Below are 19711 nucleotides of genomic sequence, written 5' to 3' on the forward strand. Positions count from 1 at the left end.
ACAATACCCCAACCAGCTCTGTGATGGGCCTTTATTCACTGGATTGGTAAATCTGGGCTCGGGTTTCCTTCATTCAGTGGACTGCTACACCACCTCTCCCAACCATAGTCATGCTCCAGCTTCTTCCTTGGAGGTTGGTCATAAGTTGTGGCTCTGCCTGAGATGTTCCTTTTTATGTAAAAGCCCAGAAATTGGCCCATTCATAATCCAAACGATCATTGATCCTGTGGCAGCAAGGCTCAAGCTGCCTAGATCCAAACGCATCTGTCCAAACCTTTCAAGTGTCTAAGGTTCAGCTAGTCCATGAAAGCCCTCTGGTCCCTGCAGCTCTACCTCCTCTCCTCATTGATGGTGATCTAGCCGACTCTGTCAGGGCTGGACTCAGAGGGAAATGGGTCAGACGAGACGTACTGGGTCATGTCTCAATTGCCTACCTTGAAGGAAGACATCCTAACCACCCTGCTGAGGTGCCTGCTCATCCAACAAACTGCACTTCCTCTTTGCTGAGCCCCTCTGACAGGGAAAATTCCATGGTCCATGGCATGTTGGGCAATAAGGCTTCTTGGACCAGTCCTTGCTGCTGTTTACCATCCCCGGGAACTTTCTTTGCCTTCTGTCTGGCCATGTCTCTCATTGCACTCTGCCTGGTTACCATCTGCCTGGTTCCCCCCCTTGAGACTGTTTATCCCAGGATTATGCATCCGTGGAACCTAATTGTTTACTCCAGTTGTTTTTTTTGTTTTTTTTTACCTGCCTGTTGTATTTCCAATGTCAACAATAAAGGTTTTACTAACTTTACTTCTGCCGTGGTTGTGCTACAGCTCGGTCTTCATCCAACCAATATACAAAGGTCGTCAATAGACTGTGATATAGAATTCTAATGTCATAATTTTTAACATCAGGATTGCATTTGATACTGCATTAGGTTGTTTGTTTGTTTTTTTGACAGTTTTGAATACATTCATAGGAATAAGTCCACAATAATTATTTATTTCAGTCCCTTGTCTTTCTGGTTTCCCAGGTGCCATTAAATAAAGCTTGACTTTGTAAATCATGATTACAGGTGAAGTCAAGATACACGTGATCACAACAAACGTCCTGTTTATCTGAGCTGTGTGAGATTTTTGCTCCTCTCTCGGACAGATCAGACACAGCCATCCTGTACAATGACCGCTCAGTGTTGGAGAGCCACCACGTCAGTGCTGCGTACCGCCTTCTGCAGGACGACGATGAAATGAACATCCTCTACAACCTCTCCAAAGATGACTGGAGGTCAGTGTGACTGACACGCACAGGCAGCCAGAGAAAGAGACAGACAGCTGGAGAGAGCTGTGTGACAGAGATGGGGAACAAAACTTAGATATGTAATGGATCAAGAGAGACGTGACCTCTGCGTGCAGGTCGGGCAGGAAATCATCTCTCATTCTAGAGGAAAAGTTAAATCAACTTTGATTATGAAGTCTGTCATCTAAACATGATGAAGATGTGATATTTCCTTTACAGCACATGGCTGTTAATTTCTCCTCGTGTCTTATTCCCCTTCCAGGGAGCTGAGGGCTCTGGTGGTAGAGATGGTGTTGGCCACAGATATGTCGTGCCACTTCCAACAGGTGAAGGCCATGAAGAACTTTCTCCAACAACCAGAGGGGTCAGTTTCACCTCTGTTCTCTCACCATAAAGGCTCTTTTCTATTTAGGGATAACTCGTTGCAGCTTTTTATACCACGGATGGACAAAGTTATGAGAATTTTGCAGTCTGCTTCCGAACAAATTCAAATATCATGCATCACAGGGTCGTGAAATACAGAAGGGTATTAATCCAAACCCCCAGGCACAAACACAAGACAGCTGGGTCAGTGCTTAAATATGCAGTAGAGTTATGATCCAAAAACTCAAGATTTAGCACCCTAAACTTTCTTGGGAGGCTTGCAGATGCAATATAGGCTGCAGCTGTGAAAATGACCCTGTAGGAAGACCATATATGTTTTTCAAGATAACAGTAATGTTAAGTGCATTTCATTGGATTTTGAAATGGCAGATCTGTAAATAACAAAAATAGAAAACAAATGATTGGTCAGATAATTACTTATTAGTAAATCTATTTTAACAGGACACCACCTCAGAAATCCCATCTATGTTGAGAGAGTCTATAAAGTAGTTTTCAAAATCAGATGATTCCCACATCTTTTGTGTGTGCAGCTTTGCTTTTTGCTCTTGTAGTTTCTTTCAGGGACTGACCTTTTCACAGCAGCCATTTTTGCAATAAATTGTAGGGTAATCACAGGCTTTCCCTAATGATACTAATTAAGGTGCAATTCCTGCTGGGGAACTGAGTTCAGCTGAGTGTCTGCCTAGAAAAGAAGCCTAGAAATGTTATTAAGTCACTCAGTTTTACCTGGGAAGGTGCAATTGTTGTTGCCATGGAAAAGGTCTATTACTCTCAATTTACAAATGCCATTTTATTTTAAGTAAACAGTGATATAAATGGAAACATAACACATTTGCAATGTTTTCCTCAAATCTAACACACCACGCTGCCACCAGCTCGTGCCTCTGCAGTGAGCATCAGCCGAAGCTCTCTATGCAAGCTAAGAGCCACGTTAGCGGGCGGATCATAAAAAAAGCTATCAAGCAAATCATCATATAACGTGATGAGTCATCACTGCTGATGGGGCTGCAGAGCAGAGTACAAGGCTTCAAGAGATACGTTGACCTTCAGGCTGTTCTTCTCACTATGTTAAAGCCCCAAACACGACATTGCCATAAGGGCATGAGCAGCACTTTTGAGAACACATGATCTGATCAATGAGCGTCCTATGTGAGTAACGATCAGGCTGCAGCGTCGGGGTATTTACACACAGTCACATGGGAGAAAGATGCTAGTGTACGAGTGCTGTAATGCTGAATAGACTTTAATGTGAAGTCATTTCAAACCACTGCGCTGCAGGCCTGCTTAAAGTGCACTTTAGAAGCCAATCAGATTTAAATGGACAGAGTGGAAATTTGAGCCAGTCTTCCTCACCTCTGTTTAACCTTGTGGTGTGTGTCAACGTGTCCATTCATGGTTCACGCTATTAAACATGATATTTTGATATGGTTATCAATGATATTGCAGATGCCACTGATGTGTAATGAGGTGAGGACCTTTACAGTCTGCCACTGTGCAGCAAACCGATTCGAATAATGGAGACATTTTACGGAAATGCTGTTTTCGGTTTTGCATATGGGCCCATGCACATCAGCATCTGTTTAAAGGATCAATTGCCTCCCAGCAGCAAAAGGACACCTCATTATCAACAGGTCCCATGGAATGACAAAGAAAAACAGTAATGAATTCCAGTAATTCAATAAGCGCTGTCCTCTGTGACATGGAGCTTCATTGTTGTCAGAAATCTATTAAAATCACATCAATGAGCCCTGCTGACATGTGTCTGGGGTTCATTTTCAGGCAGTTCCACAAGCACTATCCAACAGAAAGTATGTCAGAGTTTATTTGATTTTAGAAGGGAAAGATACAATTTTGCTTGTTCTTCATCAAACTGTTTTCCTGTATAGTTATACAGGAACTGGTATATGTAGGTAAAAAAGATTCCTTGTGATGGACCTCACTTAGACAACCCTTGGACACAGCTGGGCCACATGTTTTCCGTTTACTCGATGAGGACTTTGCTCTCATCTGAAAATGTTCCTTTTTTTCCTGGAAAACTATTTTTTCAACACTCTTGTTGCAGCGTATCTGAGATGTATTCTTGAGATATTTTCTTTTCTTTTGCCAAGAGCGAGCAGATGTTCTATCTTATGCAGTTGTATTTATCCTAGAAAAATCTATTTAGGTTTCCATTTCTTATAAGGAGAAAAAATAAACATGTGCCCAGGAAAAGGTTTCGAAAAGCATCAGCGTTTAAAAGTGTTCATATCTTCCCTTTCACAGCATTGACAAACCCAAAGCCCTGTCGCTGCTGCTGCACACAGCCGACATCAGCCACCCGGCCAAAAACTGGGACCTCCACCACCACTGGACCACCTCCCTGTTGGAGGAGTTCTTCAGACAGGTGAGACGATGAACCTGGCAGGTAAAAGAGCAGCTGGCCGGGTTAAACATGGAGCTGCCACGAATACAGATGTGAGAAAATGCAGCTTTGTCACCAGGTCATGTAGAGTTGCAAAACACAGCTAATTAAGTCCCGTGCAACACTTATATACTGCACAGAATAAAAAGAAGAAGAAAAGGTAGTTTGGTATCTAGATCAATGCTCATTTCCTCCTCACTTTGGGGTAGAATTACTTTTTCTGCTGCTTGTCAACAAATTATATTTCCAGTTTAGTCCCAGCGTGTTTATATATGTTGGTTACACTTGGTCTCTGTTTAGCGGTGAGTGAATAATGGTTTTAATGTTGTAGCTCTGCTCCCATTGCAGTTTACATTAGGGAAATCTGCGGCCACATTCGCATAATGTTTAATTGCAGGCACAAAGCTCTCCTGTCATTGTATTAATGATGCCACGATAAAGTGCCAGTAGTACTGTAGCACATTACCTCTGTGTTTGCCTATCAATAATAAATGAGTTAGTCAACAAGAAGGACGGATGTTCAACCGGCTCCACGCCATCTTCATCATTAATCTAAATTATAGTGAATTTAAGTTATTTGTTATTTTCCCTGATCTCTCAAGGCTTTTGTCTCTGTGTGAGAATTGTGAGGAAATAACTTCTCCAGAGAACATTTTGCCTCATGACACGACATCTCATCTTTTTGTGCTCAATCTGTAGAGAAAATGAAACAGTCTGGTGGTCCAAGAGCCATCAGAAGCGTGCGCGCGCGTGTGTGTGTGTGTGTGTCTGTGTGTGTGTGTATATTTCTGTCCAACCCAAAACAATCACCAATCTTAACTGAGACAGCTGCTGGTATTTCCAGGGGGACAAAGAGGCAGATCTCGGCCTCCCATTCTCTCCACTGTGCGACCGCAAGTCCACAATGGTGGCACAGTCCCAGATCGGTGAGCAGCTCCTTTGTCCTTTTATTTACTACCTGGATGATAGTTCAGGTCTCCAGCAGAAAAGGTTCTGTATCCACAGCATATCAGGCTTGTTATGTGCTCCTTATAGCACTTTGAAGGTTTCCATTTACTATATCTACATACTTGTTAAACTGTTAAATCACAAAATGTTAATGTTCTGTAGTAAACCAGACAGAACTTTAACCTTGTACTGTTAGTTTCTCACAAACAGCTATTTTTTAATCTGTAGAAGGAAAAATTAGGAGGAATAGAATGGCACTTCTTAGGTTATATTTCTTTAAATTGGATTAAATTCCTCCTAAACTTGTTGTGGACTGCGCAGGAATACTGTTTCAAATCCTAACAGATTGTGTATGAACTGTAAGATCTCCTTTAACCTTGTTTACAGGGTTCATAGATTTCATCGTGGTCCCAACCTTCACTGTGCTGACTGACATGATGGAGCGGATCGTCACACCACTCATCGACGAGGCCTCCCATTCGGGATTTGCCGGCTTTAGACGCTCAAGGTGAGAAAGAAACGCTCTTTGGGAATAAAGAGGCTCATAAGCGATTATGCAATGGAGAGTAGCGTGACTAAACATATGGGCTGAGGTGAAAATGAGGGCATTTGAATCATGGAGAAAGGCTGTTTCCCCTCTACACCTCTGAGTAACCATTCGTTCAGTGGCGTGGTTAAACACGGGCTGGGCTGGTCTTTTGCAATCCCAGCATTGCTAATGGATGCAAGGAGAGCCGCGGACGAGCGTTCCGTGAGTAATCAATTTTTGCCTGTGGAAATGTCTCCACCTTTCATCAGGCAGTGCTACCAAGCTTGAAATTAATATTTTGGAGGTGCTAGTCAAGCTTGCTTGATGTTGGAACGGTATCCAAAAAAAAAAGCCTTCAAGATAAAATACTATGTGATTTTGTCTCCACTGGCCTAATTAATTGGTTAAAGAGTTGTGGTCACTGGCCTAAAACGTGCCAGCACCCATCTGAATATGATTTGGCTCTGTTATTTGTTGTGACATCATTCCTTTTTTAGAAGCGCTGTGTCGTGGAGTCTTCAACAGCACCTTCATGTCATTATCAGCCCGTAATGAAGCAGTGATTAGCATCACTCAGCAGGCCTCCAGTAAAAGCTAACCAAGTGGAAAGCCTGAGATAGCGTTGCCACATTTATGGACTCCTTCGAATTTGACAATGTTTCTGTTTCTTCTCACTGCCTCTGGTTATCTCGCCCTGTTCCCTCTCTTCTAAGGATATATTGTTTTGTCGGCTGTCTTCATCGATGGTGGTAAAGCAGAGGTCATGCCCGGGCATATGTTAATTTATGGTGAAATACATAATAAAAATATGAATAAATAAGACTGGTTGTCTGGGTTTTATCCGGCTTTTGCCCAGAGCAAGTATGTGTGTGCACCCGAACAGAGCAGCTAGCGAGGCCGCGGAAGTGTTGTTTATCTAAAATCTCCTGTGTTCTCCCATGTGCAGTCTGAACAGTATTTCCTCAGAGGAGGCCAAGAGGCAGAGTGTAAAGAGCGTGGGCTCCGACAGCAGCTCGTCAGGGCCCGGCTCCCTGTTGACCGTGGACATCAAGAACTTTAAGGCCATGTGGAACGAAGAGGTTTATCAGAACAGGGAGAGGTGGAAAGCGCAGGCTTGCAAAGGTACAGTATATACTATCAGAAGGAGCGATTTCAGGATTTTGGAAACATTAATGTTCTGGTAAAACTGATTTTTCAAACAAATTCACCAGAATGGGGAAAATTGGCTTACATGCTCTTAACATCTGCCATGCTCTTAACTGCTTATACAGCGAGGGATTTTCACTGACCTGTATTTGTCGGGGATTTTATGTCTTACATGTGTGACTGTGTGCCCGTTTTTCTTAGTTCCAGTGTTTATTCATATAATAAATTTTGACTAATTTTATTTAGGCACCCATTATATGAGTCAGTTGTGAGTAAACAAATGAAACCTATTCCTATTTTTGTTGTTTTTTAATAGATTTTCAAAGCATTTAGCATAAGTAATTAATCATTTTTTAAGAATCAAAGTAAATGTTTAATATTCAGCATTTCCTGTAGAATTGGTACAGTATATATTTCAAATCACAACATTTTTAAAAAACTAACAAATTATCCTTGTTAATGCACCTATATATGGCTTTTGTATTGACAGTGAAAATGAGCTACCATATATTACATGTGCTGATTCCTTTCCTGAGATTTTACAGGTGTTATCATTATTCTGCTTTTTACAGGTGTTATCATCATTTTACGATCATTCCTTTCTTAAGTGTTTTTCCTGGCAACAGTGCTGTTTGTCCTCCTGTAATTATAAAATACGTACGAGCTTGTAGTTTTTTGTTACCTCCTCATGGCATAAAAGGTCAAGTGATGTTACATAAAGGTTTCGCACATATACGCTAACCCGTGTGCACTCTTCCTGTGACCTCAGAGGCGGAGGAAAGAGCTAAAAGGGAAGCAGAAGAACAAACGCAGCAGGATGAGGCCATGGACCCCCAGGAAGCCCCCAACAAATTGGAACACTCTGAACCAAAGCAGGACAAAGTGGAGGAAGAGGAGCCTAAATCGGAAGCGAGCAGCAGTCCACAGGAGGCTAACACAGGGAAGATGGAGCAGGGAGCACAGCCCGCAGAGTCCAGTCACAAAAACCCTCCACTGCAGAATGGTACGTCAGTCTGTGTGGCCTTAAAGACTGCTGGGACCATAAGGACTCGTGTCCTGTCTCCAGGCTTGTAAGGCAGACTTAAACATTAGATACATGCCGCCAGATGCAGCTGCAACAAATCATGCAACTATTGCCACTTTCCAGGAGAACTGTCTGAAGAGGCTGACTCTCCAGAGGCTGAAGAAAACGAGAGCAAAGATGTAGATGGTGAGTTTATTTTTTGTCTGGAAGTATTGACCAAAAAAAAGGTGGGGGGATGATTAAGAAATGGCATTTAATAGAAAACAGAGTGATGGATGGACAGTATGTCTTATTCAGTGATAAGAGATGATGATGTCCTCCTTTTTAGTTTGGAGTTGACCTTTTCCCGTTTGACCTTTTCCAGGTCCAACAATTAGCCAGTCCTCTGAATGTCGAGTAGCTCTGACCGGCAATGCATAAACCACTTATCAATACGCACTGATAGAGTGAGTCTGAGTCTGCTCTCTCTCTCTCTCTCTCTCTCTCCCTCTCTCTGTCTTATCACCTTTGTGAGAAAGCAAAGGACCACCACAAATCCAAACCCCACCAATGACGACTGCCCCCTTTTGGTGCGGACAGATATTGCAGCTCACACATCCATTTTAATCTTCACTTTTCTTCAGCCTGGGGATTTGATGAAGGCTTTTAAAAGTTGTCTGTGGCTCTATTGTATTGCATTGTATTGCTGTTAAATGTCTGGATCATTTGATGAAATAATGCATTAAGGAATATTCTGTTAAATACAATTTCACTTGTTTTCCTCACAGTAGAAGTAGAGATGGAATAACCCAACAGTCCTTCATGTCTGACGTGCTGCTTTCATCCTGAACCCACATTTCCCCAAACTGCACACCAAAACTCCGAGGGACGGCTGTTCACGAGACTGTGTCGCCCCCTATTGGACACCGAGAGCATGACACCTTCCTGTCCTCTTCTCCCTCAGTGATCAGCAGCTTTTCCTTTTTTCACCATTTTTCTACTCTCACGCTCTTTTATGCAGAGCTTGCAGCTTTACCCATGTGCATTATTCCTCACTTCCTGCTCACTGGCAGAGTAAACGATGAAGAAGATGAACTGAAGACCACAGTAGCAGGGACTATGAGGAAACTTGAAAGACTACCACTGAAAATGTTATTTTCGCTGAGTTTTGGCTACATTTTCTTTGCCAATCCCGTCCTTTGCTGTGATAGAACTGTCGATCTCAGCCACAGAGATGACATGTAGCCACTTTCCAAACCCTGACTTTTAGATTTAGTTTGAGGTCTTTAAATTAGATTTAGTCCACTGATAAACATTGTTTATGATCAGAGATTTGTCTGAAGTCATGCGTATGGACTATAGGTCACACAGCACAGCTTCATGTACATCACACAAGAGTAGAACTAACAGGTCTACAGCTCCACTCTCACCTGCAAGGATAAATCTACTATATGTAGTAAACCTTCCTGCTCTCCTGTGAAATTCTTATGTGAATCTTGTAAAAACATTTTTTTTTATTTTTACTCACATTTGTGGCTCATTTTGTTTCCCGTCAATATGTTTAAACTTAATGTAATTGTAAATGTGATCCTCACAGCCACATTTCTTTTTGTGCGTCTTTCTCCTCTTTAATGTTCTGTATATATTGACTGTTTCTGTTCGTGGGGACCCGAGTTCAGTAGAAATCCTGTGATTCCACATTGTTTCATTCCTTTTTTTGTCCTGCCTATACGTCGCTGCACTAAACATGTCTAATATCCTTGCTGTTCACTGTCAAACAACTTACTGATGCCTTCTCCTCTGTGTCCGAGCTGTACCAAGTCAACATGTCGCTGAGTTGGAGAAAAATCTGATACACGGGGTTATTTTAATTTGTGTGTTTGTGTCCCAGCGACTTCGTCTCCGAGGCTGTTGCTGTGTTTACAGTCGGTCGACTTGGGGCGCGCTTCAGCCTGTATCTGCTTCCTGGCTGTGAATGTTTCTAAGGCTTGTAACATGCTGTGACGGAGATGCAATCGTAGCTTTTTCCCGCGCCTCTAACATATTGAACAGCTGTCACTACATTTTTCTTTTGTAATCAAAAGGGAGGGAAAAGCATTTAGCAGTATTTGCATAATGTTTTCAGAAATGTGTTGTTTTATTTCTTACTTATTTACAGGCGATTCATTATTTTGGCATATAATTTATTTTATATATACTGATACACATACAAAAACATAAATGAGGGAAAAAATATATACATCAACACATAAATGATATGAAGTAGGTTTTTTAGCCTCCACGCTTTAAGTGCACACTCCTTTTCTATGATATGAAGCAGATGGTCACATAAGCTACACATGCTACTTTCTACCTAAAAGAAGACAGTCAGTGGTCAGTGTGCTAGCTGGTCACTTGTGTGCCTATATATGTTCCTCCTGTTTGACTTTCCTCACCTGTAAAAGTCCTTCTGTGGTGTCACATGACCGTTCTGATTCACCTGCAGCTGAATAAATCTGTCTTTCGCTTCCTCCCATGTTTCACACTTCCGAAGGTTACACAGCTTGTCTGTAAAGATCGCAGGAGTGTGTTTCATTTAGAAACTGTTGGTTTTTTTTTACATTTTCAGTTTTGTTTTTTATTGTACCTGTGTTTCTAATTTGTCACCATATGTTAGTTTTTGAACTTTCCTCTGGATTTGTTTCTTTTGTGGCTGTTTGAAAAGACTTATTCCGACAGCTCTGAGGTCAGAAAAATTCAAGTTGTTCAGAAAAAAAAGTAACGTCAATATGTAACAGTCATAACAGAGGCAACATTTTCTGTGCCAAGAGACCAAACGTGTACAGTCCCAGTTTGTCATTTCTGTCTGACTTGCAGCAGTGATAGCCAACTATATGTATGTAATATTTACCAGGATTTATACCATTCATAATCAGAAAAATAGCTGTATTTATGACACGTGAAGACTTCGAATCATGGTGTTTGGTAACAGTAACTATGGAACATAATATCCGTCACTTAATGTTGCTTTGTTTCCTTGTTTAGTCAGAATCTCTGTATCATGACCTGCAATGACTGAGGTGCGAGGTTAGCTGCATGTAAAGTGCGTGTGTGCACATGTGTGTGCGCGCGTGTGTGTTCTCACCTTCTGTCCTGCTTTTTTGAATGTTTGAGTGACTGTGCATGCATGCATGCGTGTGTGAGTGTGTGCGTGTTTGTGTAATGCATATCTGACTAAATCAATCTCACCCCAAAACAATGAAAACAAATATTCTTTCTCTATTACATCAACATATGAATTTTGTTTTTGTGTAAACAAACAGGCTAACAGTGGTATACACCCAGCGATTTCACCTCAGCTATGTCCTGAAAATTAGAGGACTGAAAGTATGTGTGCGTGCGTGCGTGCGTGTGTGTGTGTGTGTGTGTGTGTGTGTGTGAGTGAGTGCGTGTGTGTGTGTGTGTACATCTGTAGGCATGTTTGTGGAGGTGTGTCTCTGTCTCATGCCGGCCAAGCGGCCACGTGCACCACCATGCTCTATGACTGCACAGCTGTATCAATAAATCTGGACTCAAAGGGCTCAGATCATGTGTGTCTGTCTTTATTTACACTGTAACACAGATGCAGAGGCAAAACACTGATCTATCTGTCTGTCTGTCTGTCACAGTGCTGATAATTTTCAGAGAATTTGACTCTTGATCTTCACCAATCTGCGGTAAGAGACAACAATCCACTGTCCAATAGAGGACTGGCGGCATTGGGATTGGGGAGGACCATGGTGGATGGATGAGACACTTATAGACATTATTGTTGCTGTCAAATCCTCACTTTTACAAAATTGCGTTCATCAAAATCAAACTGTACAAACGATTTTGCCATCATCATGTATACATTTTTCCCCCTTCCTGTAGCTTGAATAAAAACAGAGAAATTGACATGATGAAGTGTGGAGGGACAGATAGAGGTCAGAGAAACAAAACCAACTGTTCATGTGATTAACAGAGACACATTTTACTACTTCTTTATCTTTGTCACTAATGAGGTGTGATTGGCGCACTAATAAGGACTTAGAGAGCCATAAAATCTCATGTGTTCTGTTTTACCTGCTAATATCACAATGATTAATTTTTGTAAGACTTTAATAAGCCCCCTAATAAGTTATATAAGAGTTGGTTTTGTCGATTCAGTCTAGTGTGGAGCTTTAGCAGCTTTGAATTTCTTTAAAAAGGATGGAAAATTTTAAAATTTTGCTCCGGAATGTACTTAAGTCTGAAAAATGAAAACAAGATTTGAGCCTGACATGTAGATTCATCCAGGCCCTTGCAACCTCCTTTCTGCAACTGAGCCCTGGACCCTGGCAGCAAATCACCCCAGCCCTTTTCAGTCTCATGTCTGGCCAAACTTTAGGAGACACCCCCATTGGCCAAATGTAGGTCTTCTAGCGTTCTTCCAGAAAGCAGTGGTTCAGAGCTCCTCGAGGATCCAACCCAATTGTGACTGAATTACTTAGGGATGGGCTATCTATGGACCCAACTGTATCTGTGATGATCATCTGGGGATGCACACAATTCTTGGTTATAATGAGTCATTCAGAAGGTACCATATTTTCGCGATCATAAGGCACACCGTATTAAAAGGTACAGTCTCAGTTACGGGTGCTATTTCTGTATTTAACACATACATAAGGCGCACCTGATAATAGGGTGCGGCATGGTAAAACATACTGGTACTAACATGCATGCTAGCATGTATTTAGCAATGTACTTACGTACATCATCTTCTGTATCCGAAATGGCTTTTGCAAAAGCCGAAAAGCATTTACAGCTTTGCTCTCTCTCTCTCTCTCTCTCTCTCTCTCTCTCTCTCTCTCTCTCCTGCTCCTTATCTCAGTGCATTCAAAAACAAAATTCAACTCATCCTATTACATAAACATGTAGATGTCCAGATCAGACTGAATGGACAAAACCGCATATCAATTTAACTCCAGCTAATTAGGGGGCTTACCACATTAAGTAATGTGCTGGTAATTATTTACTACACAATAGTAATTATTTTATGCTAAAGACATGCTGACAGCTATAATTCTTTAATCATACTGCACATATCCACCGACCATGACCAATAGGAATCTGCTTTCTTTCACAAATAATATACAGACTTTCCATCCTTAACAGGGTTTTTGTTCCCTCTATGTAGAGCCAAGGAAGAACATCTGCCCTTATCCTGTAGAGTTATAGGTATTGAAGCACCCTAGGAAATTTTTTTTGGAATCCATGTCTTTTTTGTTGTTTTATCTCATCTTTTATCTCATTTTTCCTAAGGTCAATAAATTCAAATCACAATATTTCCTTCAATAACATGTTTAATTTTTCCTCCACTGAGGCCTTTAGCTCAAATGCAAAATTACCTCAACAGACAGGTTCATGATAATTACATAAAAACAATTATTTTTAAATGACTTTTAAATCAATAATCTGCATAATACTCGAGAGTTATTACCAGATTATCAATCTGCAAAAAAGAAGATTTTTAAAGATATTTGTCCTCATTTTAATCATTTTTTAGCGTTTATTTTTCTCTGAGCTGAAAATATCAGGACCTTGTGTTTCTTGCCAGGGCTGTTACCCAGAATCTTGGTCTTGTGCATTGGCACTAAGAAGATTAGTAGACGTGTAACATCCCTTATTCCCCCCACATTAGGTGAAAGGATTTCTACCATTCACAGACTGCATCTCACTAAAGTTCAGAACAGGGACATCTGTGGTCTTGGTCTCAGTTGGTGTGTTGTCTTTGGAAACGGGGCCAAATTTGCTCTTTGACCCAGTTGGTTTATGTTCTTTGGAAACAGGGCCAAATGTGGTCTTGAATGCAGTTGGTTTGATCCCTCTGGACAGGAGGCCACATTAACTCTTGGTCTGAGCTGGTTTATGGTCACGGGACGCCCCGCCCCATTTGGTAGAAGTCTTAGGAGGTTTGAAGAAACTTTGCCTTTGTAGAGAGATTTGATTAAGGTTGTCATTTCCTTTCATTGGTGCGGTCTGAGGTAGCGGTGGCTGCGCTTCATTCCTCTGTGGTAGACGTGGTTCAATGGCGCTGCTCACGCTAGCTGGACTCAACTGCTCTGTTTTGTGAGAAGACTCTTGGAGGTCAGAAATTGGTGACTGCATGTCATAGGAGCTGTATCTTCCAGTCCTCTCGTCTGTAGCCAATTGCACATCACTTGTTTTCGACAGGTCTGCATTTGGGTCAGGCGTAAGGATTGGAGGGATGTCTGGGCTTCGCTCTTTAGGCTTCTTTCCCCGCAGCCCAACCCCGGGTAATGGGTAGAAGCTGGATGGATGGACGGGGGCTTTTGCTTTTGGCTTGACTGCCTTTGTCCGAAAATTCTGTATCTGTGATCTGCCGGATGAAGATTTAGCCATCTGCGTTTGAGCTTTTTCATCTTCCCATTGATTTTTTCCCAAGATGCCTAAAGGGTTGCCGTTGTTTCTCCACACCTGGACATTACAGTCAAACCCTGTGGTGATTATATATTTGCAAACGGGGTCACACTGAACGTTCACGATCCCAAAGAGATGACACTGCCAGGACCTCAGAAGGTCGGGTTGATGCAATGAGACATAACAACCATCAATCTTCTCAAATGGCCCTTTGTCTTCTGCGGTCCTAAATCCAAATGTCTGAATGTTCCACATATATATCATTCCGGTATCATCTCCAGTCAGCAACATCTGCTCATTTGCGTCAGTTGTCATGGTGGTGATTACTGCACCTTCGTTATTAACTGCTTTAAACCGCCCTAACAAGCCACCCTGCCTGATAACAGAACAGGCATAGAGGTGGCCCCCTGCAGAAATCAGCAGCGTCGCTGTGTTCACGTTGACCTCCCTGGTTTTCAGAAAAAGGATAATCGTTCTGATATTTCCTTTAGTGCTCTGTAAACCTTTAGAATAACAACTTCCGTCATTTCCTTCACCCTCCACACCCTCTGATACCAACACCGACCTCATCTTTTCTTCGTGTGAATTGTATATCATGTGTATCCGAGGACTGGTGTTGGGATTGAGCGAAAAGACGGCCTTGGATGTCTCAATATTCCAGACAATGATTTCTCCATTGGTCAAGGCTGTTGCAAGTTTGTTGTTGTGTATGTTAATGGAAGAGATCCCATTTGCATAGGGGTTTTCCAAAAATATGTTGTCATCACCATTAATATCCAGGTTATATATGATGTTGGAGTCCATCTGAGACACAAACACTCGATTTCTTACGCAGACAATACTGGTCACCTCGTTCGGGATAGCAATGGACAGCACTTTAAGCTGTGCACCGTTGTTAAAATTCCACAGTCGTAATTTCCTGTCTGCAGTGATAAGTCTCCGTTGTGGACCATCGAAGGCTATGGCCGTCAGCCTCCTGAAGTGATCTAGCGTAACCTTGAACTCCATAACAAGTTCTCCAGTTGTGATCGCCCACACTGCCACAGTTCCATTTATGCAAGCAGAGACCACTTGTTTATAAGTGCTGTGGTAAAGAAGGCCACACAGGAGGCTGTCATGGGAGGTAGAGGCACTTTCATAAGCCTCTGTTCCTCTTCCCAAACATTTTGCAATGTTGGAATTAGCCACTACCAGCTCATTGTTGAAGATGTTATAACACATGCTGGAGATGGGGGCCAAATTCATGTACTGAACTGGCAAACTCTGCAAACACATCCAAGTATATTCCGACCACACGTAAATGATCCCGTCTTCTGATAAGCTGACGAATCTCCTGACCCGCGGGTGGGTCTTAATGTGCGTGATCGCACTGCCGTGTCCTTTCAGTATCTCTTCACATGTTGTTTTGTGAGGAATCCACACTCTGATGGTGCCATCGTCGCTGCCGGTCAACAGGCGCTCGCTCAAGACGGAGTAATCCACACTCTTGAAAAACGTGGAGAACTTGTCGCTCTTAAGGGTGGTGGTAGAGGCGGGCTGGTCTGGTGACTTGGACAAAGCGGCGAGCAGCAGAATCTTCGACGATCTGCTGCAGATGGCAAACGTCTCAATCGGCGCACAGTACAGGACGTGCCTGCAACTGTTTCCCGAATAATTCATGAACTTGTAGCACATAAAGTTTTCCGATGGATTTTTCAACAGGACGGAAACGTCGATGGTAGAAAACTCCGGGATGTTTCGATTTTGAATGTACGCGGCGCTGCAGAAAAGGCCATTTTCTTTGATGTTGTAGGAGATAAAGACAGTCACATATCCGAACACGTCACCAGTGAAAAACACTGCCTTAGATCCGTCAGACCAATAATTCATTGAGGTGATGACGTTGTTATTTACGAAACAGTGCTTGAGGAGAAGATCCTTACTGTAATCGTAGAATAACAGGTCTCCTCCGGATGTCGTCATTGCCAGCTGATTGATTTCTCTCATATAGACCATGTCAGTGAAAAGTCTGTTCTTGGACTTTAACAATTCTTTGTTCAGCTTTAAATTTGTCGTCTTTTTCTTTTCAAAGGCATCCGTCCAGATGGTGAACAAGCCCACACTGGTGATGGTGATGTAGTGACTGGACTGGTAAGACTTGAGCTTCTTCGAATAAGAACGTGAGTAATCGGACAATAAGTCAGCTTGCCTCGATATAAACAAAACCCGCACTATTGGCTGCAGACAACCCGTAGGTACAAATTGGAAAGGCTTTGGGAATGGTTGTTTCCTGTACTCCATTGCTTCCTTTGCAACAATGTTGTCTACGAGGTAATCCATGAGTCTACAGAGGTTTACAGTTGAAGTACAGTCGGGATCGATTTTCATATGGAGGGCAATGAGTTCTTCATCACTTACGGCATCTCCATAAATTTTTTTAAATATGCCACAAAACTCTTCCTGGTTCAGACCATTTCCTCTGTCCATCTCTTTAAATAATTTGGCAATCTTTGGAATATCTCTTTCGAACAACATTTCAATAGAAGTCTTTTTTTTTTTAGTCAATACATCAAAATCATTGATACGGTCAGCTATTTTTACCATTTGATGAACTAAAGGCTATAACATGTCAGTCAAAGACAAGATCAAAGCTAACGGCTTTCATTTTATACAAAAGCACTTGTTTCATTGCAATTGTAATAATAACAGTGAAATATAGCAAATAAAAATAGTTTTACTTCTACATACTGTCTCATAACTCATTGTGTTATGTGTGCTGGAAGGTGTCGAGGGTGCTGCGGGGCTTCCTATTGTCAAATAAAACACTGTTGCACTGTCTTGCCTTGGTCGTGAGGGGTTTTACTATGATGGACACTGGCAAGATGGTGCACAGCAAAATATATTTAGTGTCAAAGAAATTGTCATCAAGAGCGGAAGAGGTTCTGTTTTGCATCTTGATTACAGAATTTGTCAATAAAATATAACCCTCTTAGCCAGGTGTAGGAATTACCGAAAGCAACAGATACATTGATGGAGTTTAAAAACCCCCAATAAGATTTACCATTTAGTAATGATATACAAAGAAAAATGCTAGCATTGGTTGAACACATAAAATGGTTTTGGTTAATATGTCCACATAGTTAAAACAGGATGGCTGACCTTTTAAATGCACCAGTGATTGAATAGTCTAATAAGACTAATGCTAACAACACTGTGGAAGACAGAAGTGAGGGAAAAATTACCTCAAATTTAATTCAAAGCTTAAAAAAGAAAGCATTTTCCAATTTTTTATTTTGATTTCCTACAAATACTGTATTTTGTATTTCTATTAATCTTACAAAAGCATATTACTGTTGTCTACAGTATTATACAAAAGTACAACCTCGTTAAAACCCAAGTACATCAATTTCTTTAAAAGGAAAACAGTAAAACATTTCAAGAAGCATAAAGAACATTTATGGTTAAACATAACACCTTATTGCTTCTTGAAACCATGACTTTTATTTGTTAGGTTATTACTGTCCCCAACCCATTATTCCAGGTACAGGCTATGTTTAAGGTTGGCCAGCAGATGTCGCTATGATCAAGTGTATCAAATGTTCTGAAACGCTAAACCATTTCAACACTGATTCCGTGGTTTAGAAAGATGTATCTATCATGATATACCCCAATATAATTACCTCTACAAGATTACAAGCCTCTCACTTGTTGAAAACTGATTAAAAGAGCTGTACCAACAAGTTGGGTTTAGGATTAGAATTAGGAAAATGCAACTGAATAAATTAAGAATCCTTCAAAAGTGTTTCATGAAAACAAAAGTCTATACGAATCTAAGTCAGTTGTCATAAATCAATCAAGTAAACGCCATTGTTGCATCACTACTGTCACTTCCTGGGGTACGTTCTGCTGACTGCACCAAGCATCACACCTCTGGGCTTGAAGCGATCCATTGTGGCTCTTCTATATTTGTTTTGAGGACAACTTCCCACTTCTGAAGCAGCATGGAGGATGTCTTATCTCCAAACAGGAGAGTGTTGGTCCACCTTTAGGAAATTAGACAAGTTATTACAAATAAAGACATTTGGAACAGAGAATTCCATACTTACCAATCTTCTCTCCGTTTTTGGCATGCTGGAGCTTGTTTTTGGCCTTTTCCTTCAGGGCTCGCCACAACTAATCCTCCTCCATCTCCCCCCTTTATCTGCATCCTCTTCTCTCACAGCACTTAACTGAGATATGTTGTATTGGGCAACTACATTTATGCAAGATCAATTATATCAGCTGCCAGTGTGTAAACTTTGTGCCTCTGTGGCATCTGTCACATTACAGTTGTTCAGACTTGCTTCTTAGGAAAGCATCAATAAGCCAACTAGAAACAAATTAAAGAAAATGAACTGATTTTATGAGAATATAAACCTTGGACGATCTTTGTTGAAACTGAAAAAAGAATTAAGCCTCGTTTTGACCAGCTAGTGCATCATCCACAACCCGTAGCCTCTTAACAGCCATGATCAGAGTGGAAGAACTTCCGCTGCAACTCGAGTCACAAATATGAGAAACAGAAGACAAGTTGGAGAATTCTTGAACACAATGCAAAAACAGAATAGTCGGGGACAGGCAAGGTCGAGATCGGGCAGAAGGCAGACAGAGTTTACAGGGGAGCAGGCAAAACAGAATGGTCAGGAACAGGCAAGGTCGGAACCAGGCAGGCAGGCAAACAGGAATACGCTGGAAAGTAATCGGGAATGAATAACGATCTGGCAGGGAGCAGGTGTGCCTCCGGGGTTTAAGACGAGCGCTCATTAGAGTCCTGATGTACAACAGGTGTGCGGGGCGAGGCGGCTCACGGGCATGATTGCCCGCAGCTGTGACAGCAGAATACTTGAATATACCTGGATGCTATCTCATCCATCATCAGGAAAAACTGCCTGGAACATGCTTTGTCCAACAATGCCGCTGAATATTTCTGCATCAACTTCTGGCCCTGTAGCATCCTGGTAAATATTATTTGCACCAGGTGACAGGCAGAACCTTTCAATGACTGGAAAAACTGAAATAAAAATATACATATGTAATCATTTAAATCCTTTTGACTGAATGCAAATGACTGATGGCAAATACATTCAAATGGAATCAATTAGCTGATTTCAGTGTGCCATTCTTTTTGGGTTTTTTTGGTTTTCATTAGCTGTAAATGATCATTATCAAAATGAAAATGAAAAATGCAACACAACACGCTTCTCATTATAAAAATATTACAATTCTACAAAGGAAATGATTAAAACTCATGACTTACAACCCCCAAATATCAACGCACACATGCAGCCACACAATATAGCCGAGGTTTTTTTTTAACCTCAACATTAACTTTATAGTTATATTTAACGCCCAATTTTGAGAATATTTGCGGAATTATTGGATGTTTATCATTATATTGTAAACAAGTGTTATATGATGCTACTATAGTGATAGTGGTATACAGCTCAAAATAATTCATTTTTACTGCAGCCATGAAAACTGTTTTGTCCAAAGATTGATCAGGGTTCATGTTTGTTCTGCAGACTTTGGAAAAAAGGATTCTGCTTCCTCCTGGAGTTGTGCCGAGACACAGCTCAGA

General features: G+C 41.4%; 2 protein-coding genes and 1 long non-coding RNA gene across 14 annotated transcripts in view; 1 reads left to right on the forward strand and 2 right to left on the reverse strand.

Moving 5' to 3' along the window:
- Positions 1–11260, forward strand: part of pde1cb (phosphodiesterase 1C, calmodulin-dependent b) — a 59234-nt gene extending 47974 nt beyond the window's left edge. For 3 of the 12 annotated variants that reach the window (XM_057056525.1, XM_057056526.1, XM_057056531.1), the window contains 9 exons: positions 1144–1272; positions 1547–1648; positions 3931–4051; positions 4914–4995; positions 5405–5525; positions 6493–6668; positions 7462–7695; positions 7840–7902; positions 8231–8476. In XM_057056525.1, coding sequence (XP_056912505.1) covers positions 1144–1272; positions 1547–1648; positions 3931–4051; positions 4914–4995; positions 5405–5525; positions 6493–6668; positions 7462–7695; positions 7840–7902; positions 8231–8322 — 1120 coding nt within the window. In that variant the 3' untranslated portion in view covers positions 8323–8476. The other 9 variants (XR_008953947.1, XR_008953949.1, XR_008953948.1 and 6 more) reach the window with 9 other exon arrangements.
- A 1759-nt stretch (positions 11261–13019) lies between these two features.
- On the reverse strand, positions 13020–16629 carry LOC130539016 (uncharacterized). Its single transcript, XM_057057081.1, has one exon. The coding sequence runs from the start codon at positions 16627–16629 to the stop codon at positions 13579–13581; it is 3051 nt and encodes a 1016-aa protein (XP_056913061.1). The 3' UTR covers positions 13020–13578.
- Positions 16630–17368: 739 nt separating this feature from the next.
- Positions 17369–19304, reverse strand: LOC130538687 (uncharacterized). Its single transcript, XR_008953950.1, has 2 exons — positions 18201–19304; positions 17369–18137 (listed from the first exon to the last, which is right to left on the reverse strand). It is a non-coding gene; the product is annotated as an uncharacterized LOC130538687 (long non-coding RNA).
- Positions 19305–19711: the final 407 nt, after the last annotated feature.

Source organism: Takifugu flavidus, chromosome 15 (genome assembly GCF_003711565.1).
Source record: "Takifugu flavidus isolate HTHZ2018 chromosome 15, ASM371156v2, whole genome shotgun sequence".
NCBI classification, from domain to species: domain Eukaryota; kingdom Metazoa; phylum Chordata; class Actinopteri; order Tetraodontiformes; family Tetraodontidae; genus Takifugu; species Takifugu flavidus.

Coding starts and splice junctions, on each gene's coding strand:
- LOC130539016 (XM_057057081.1), bottom strand. CDS start 16,629: ATGTTGTTCGAAAGAGATATTCCAAAGATTGCCAAATTATTTAAAGAG.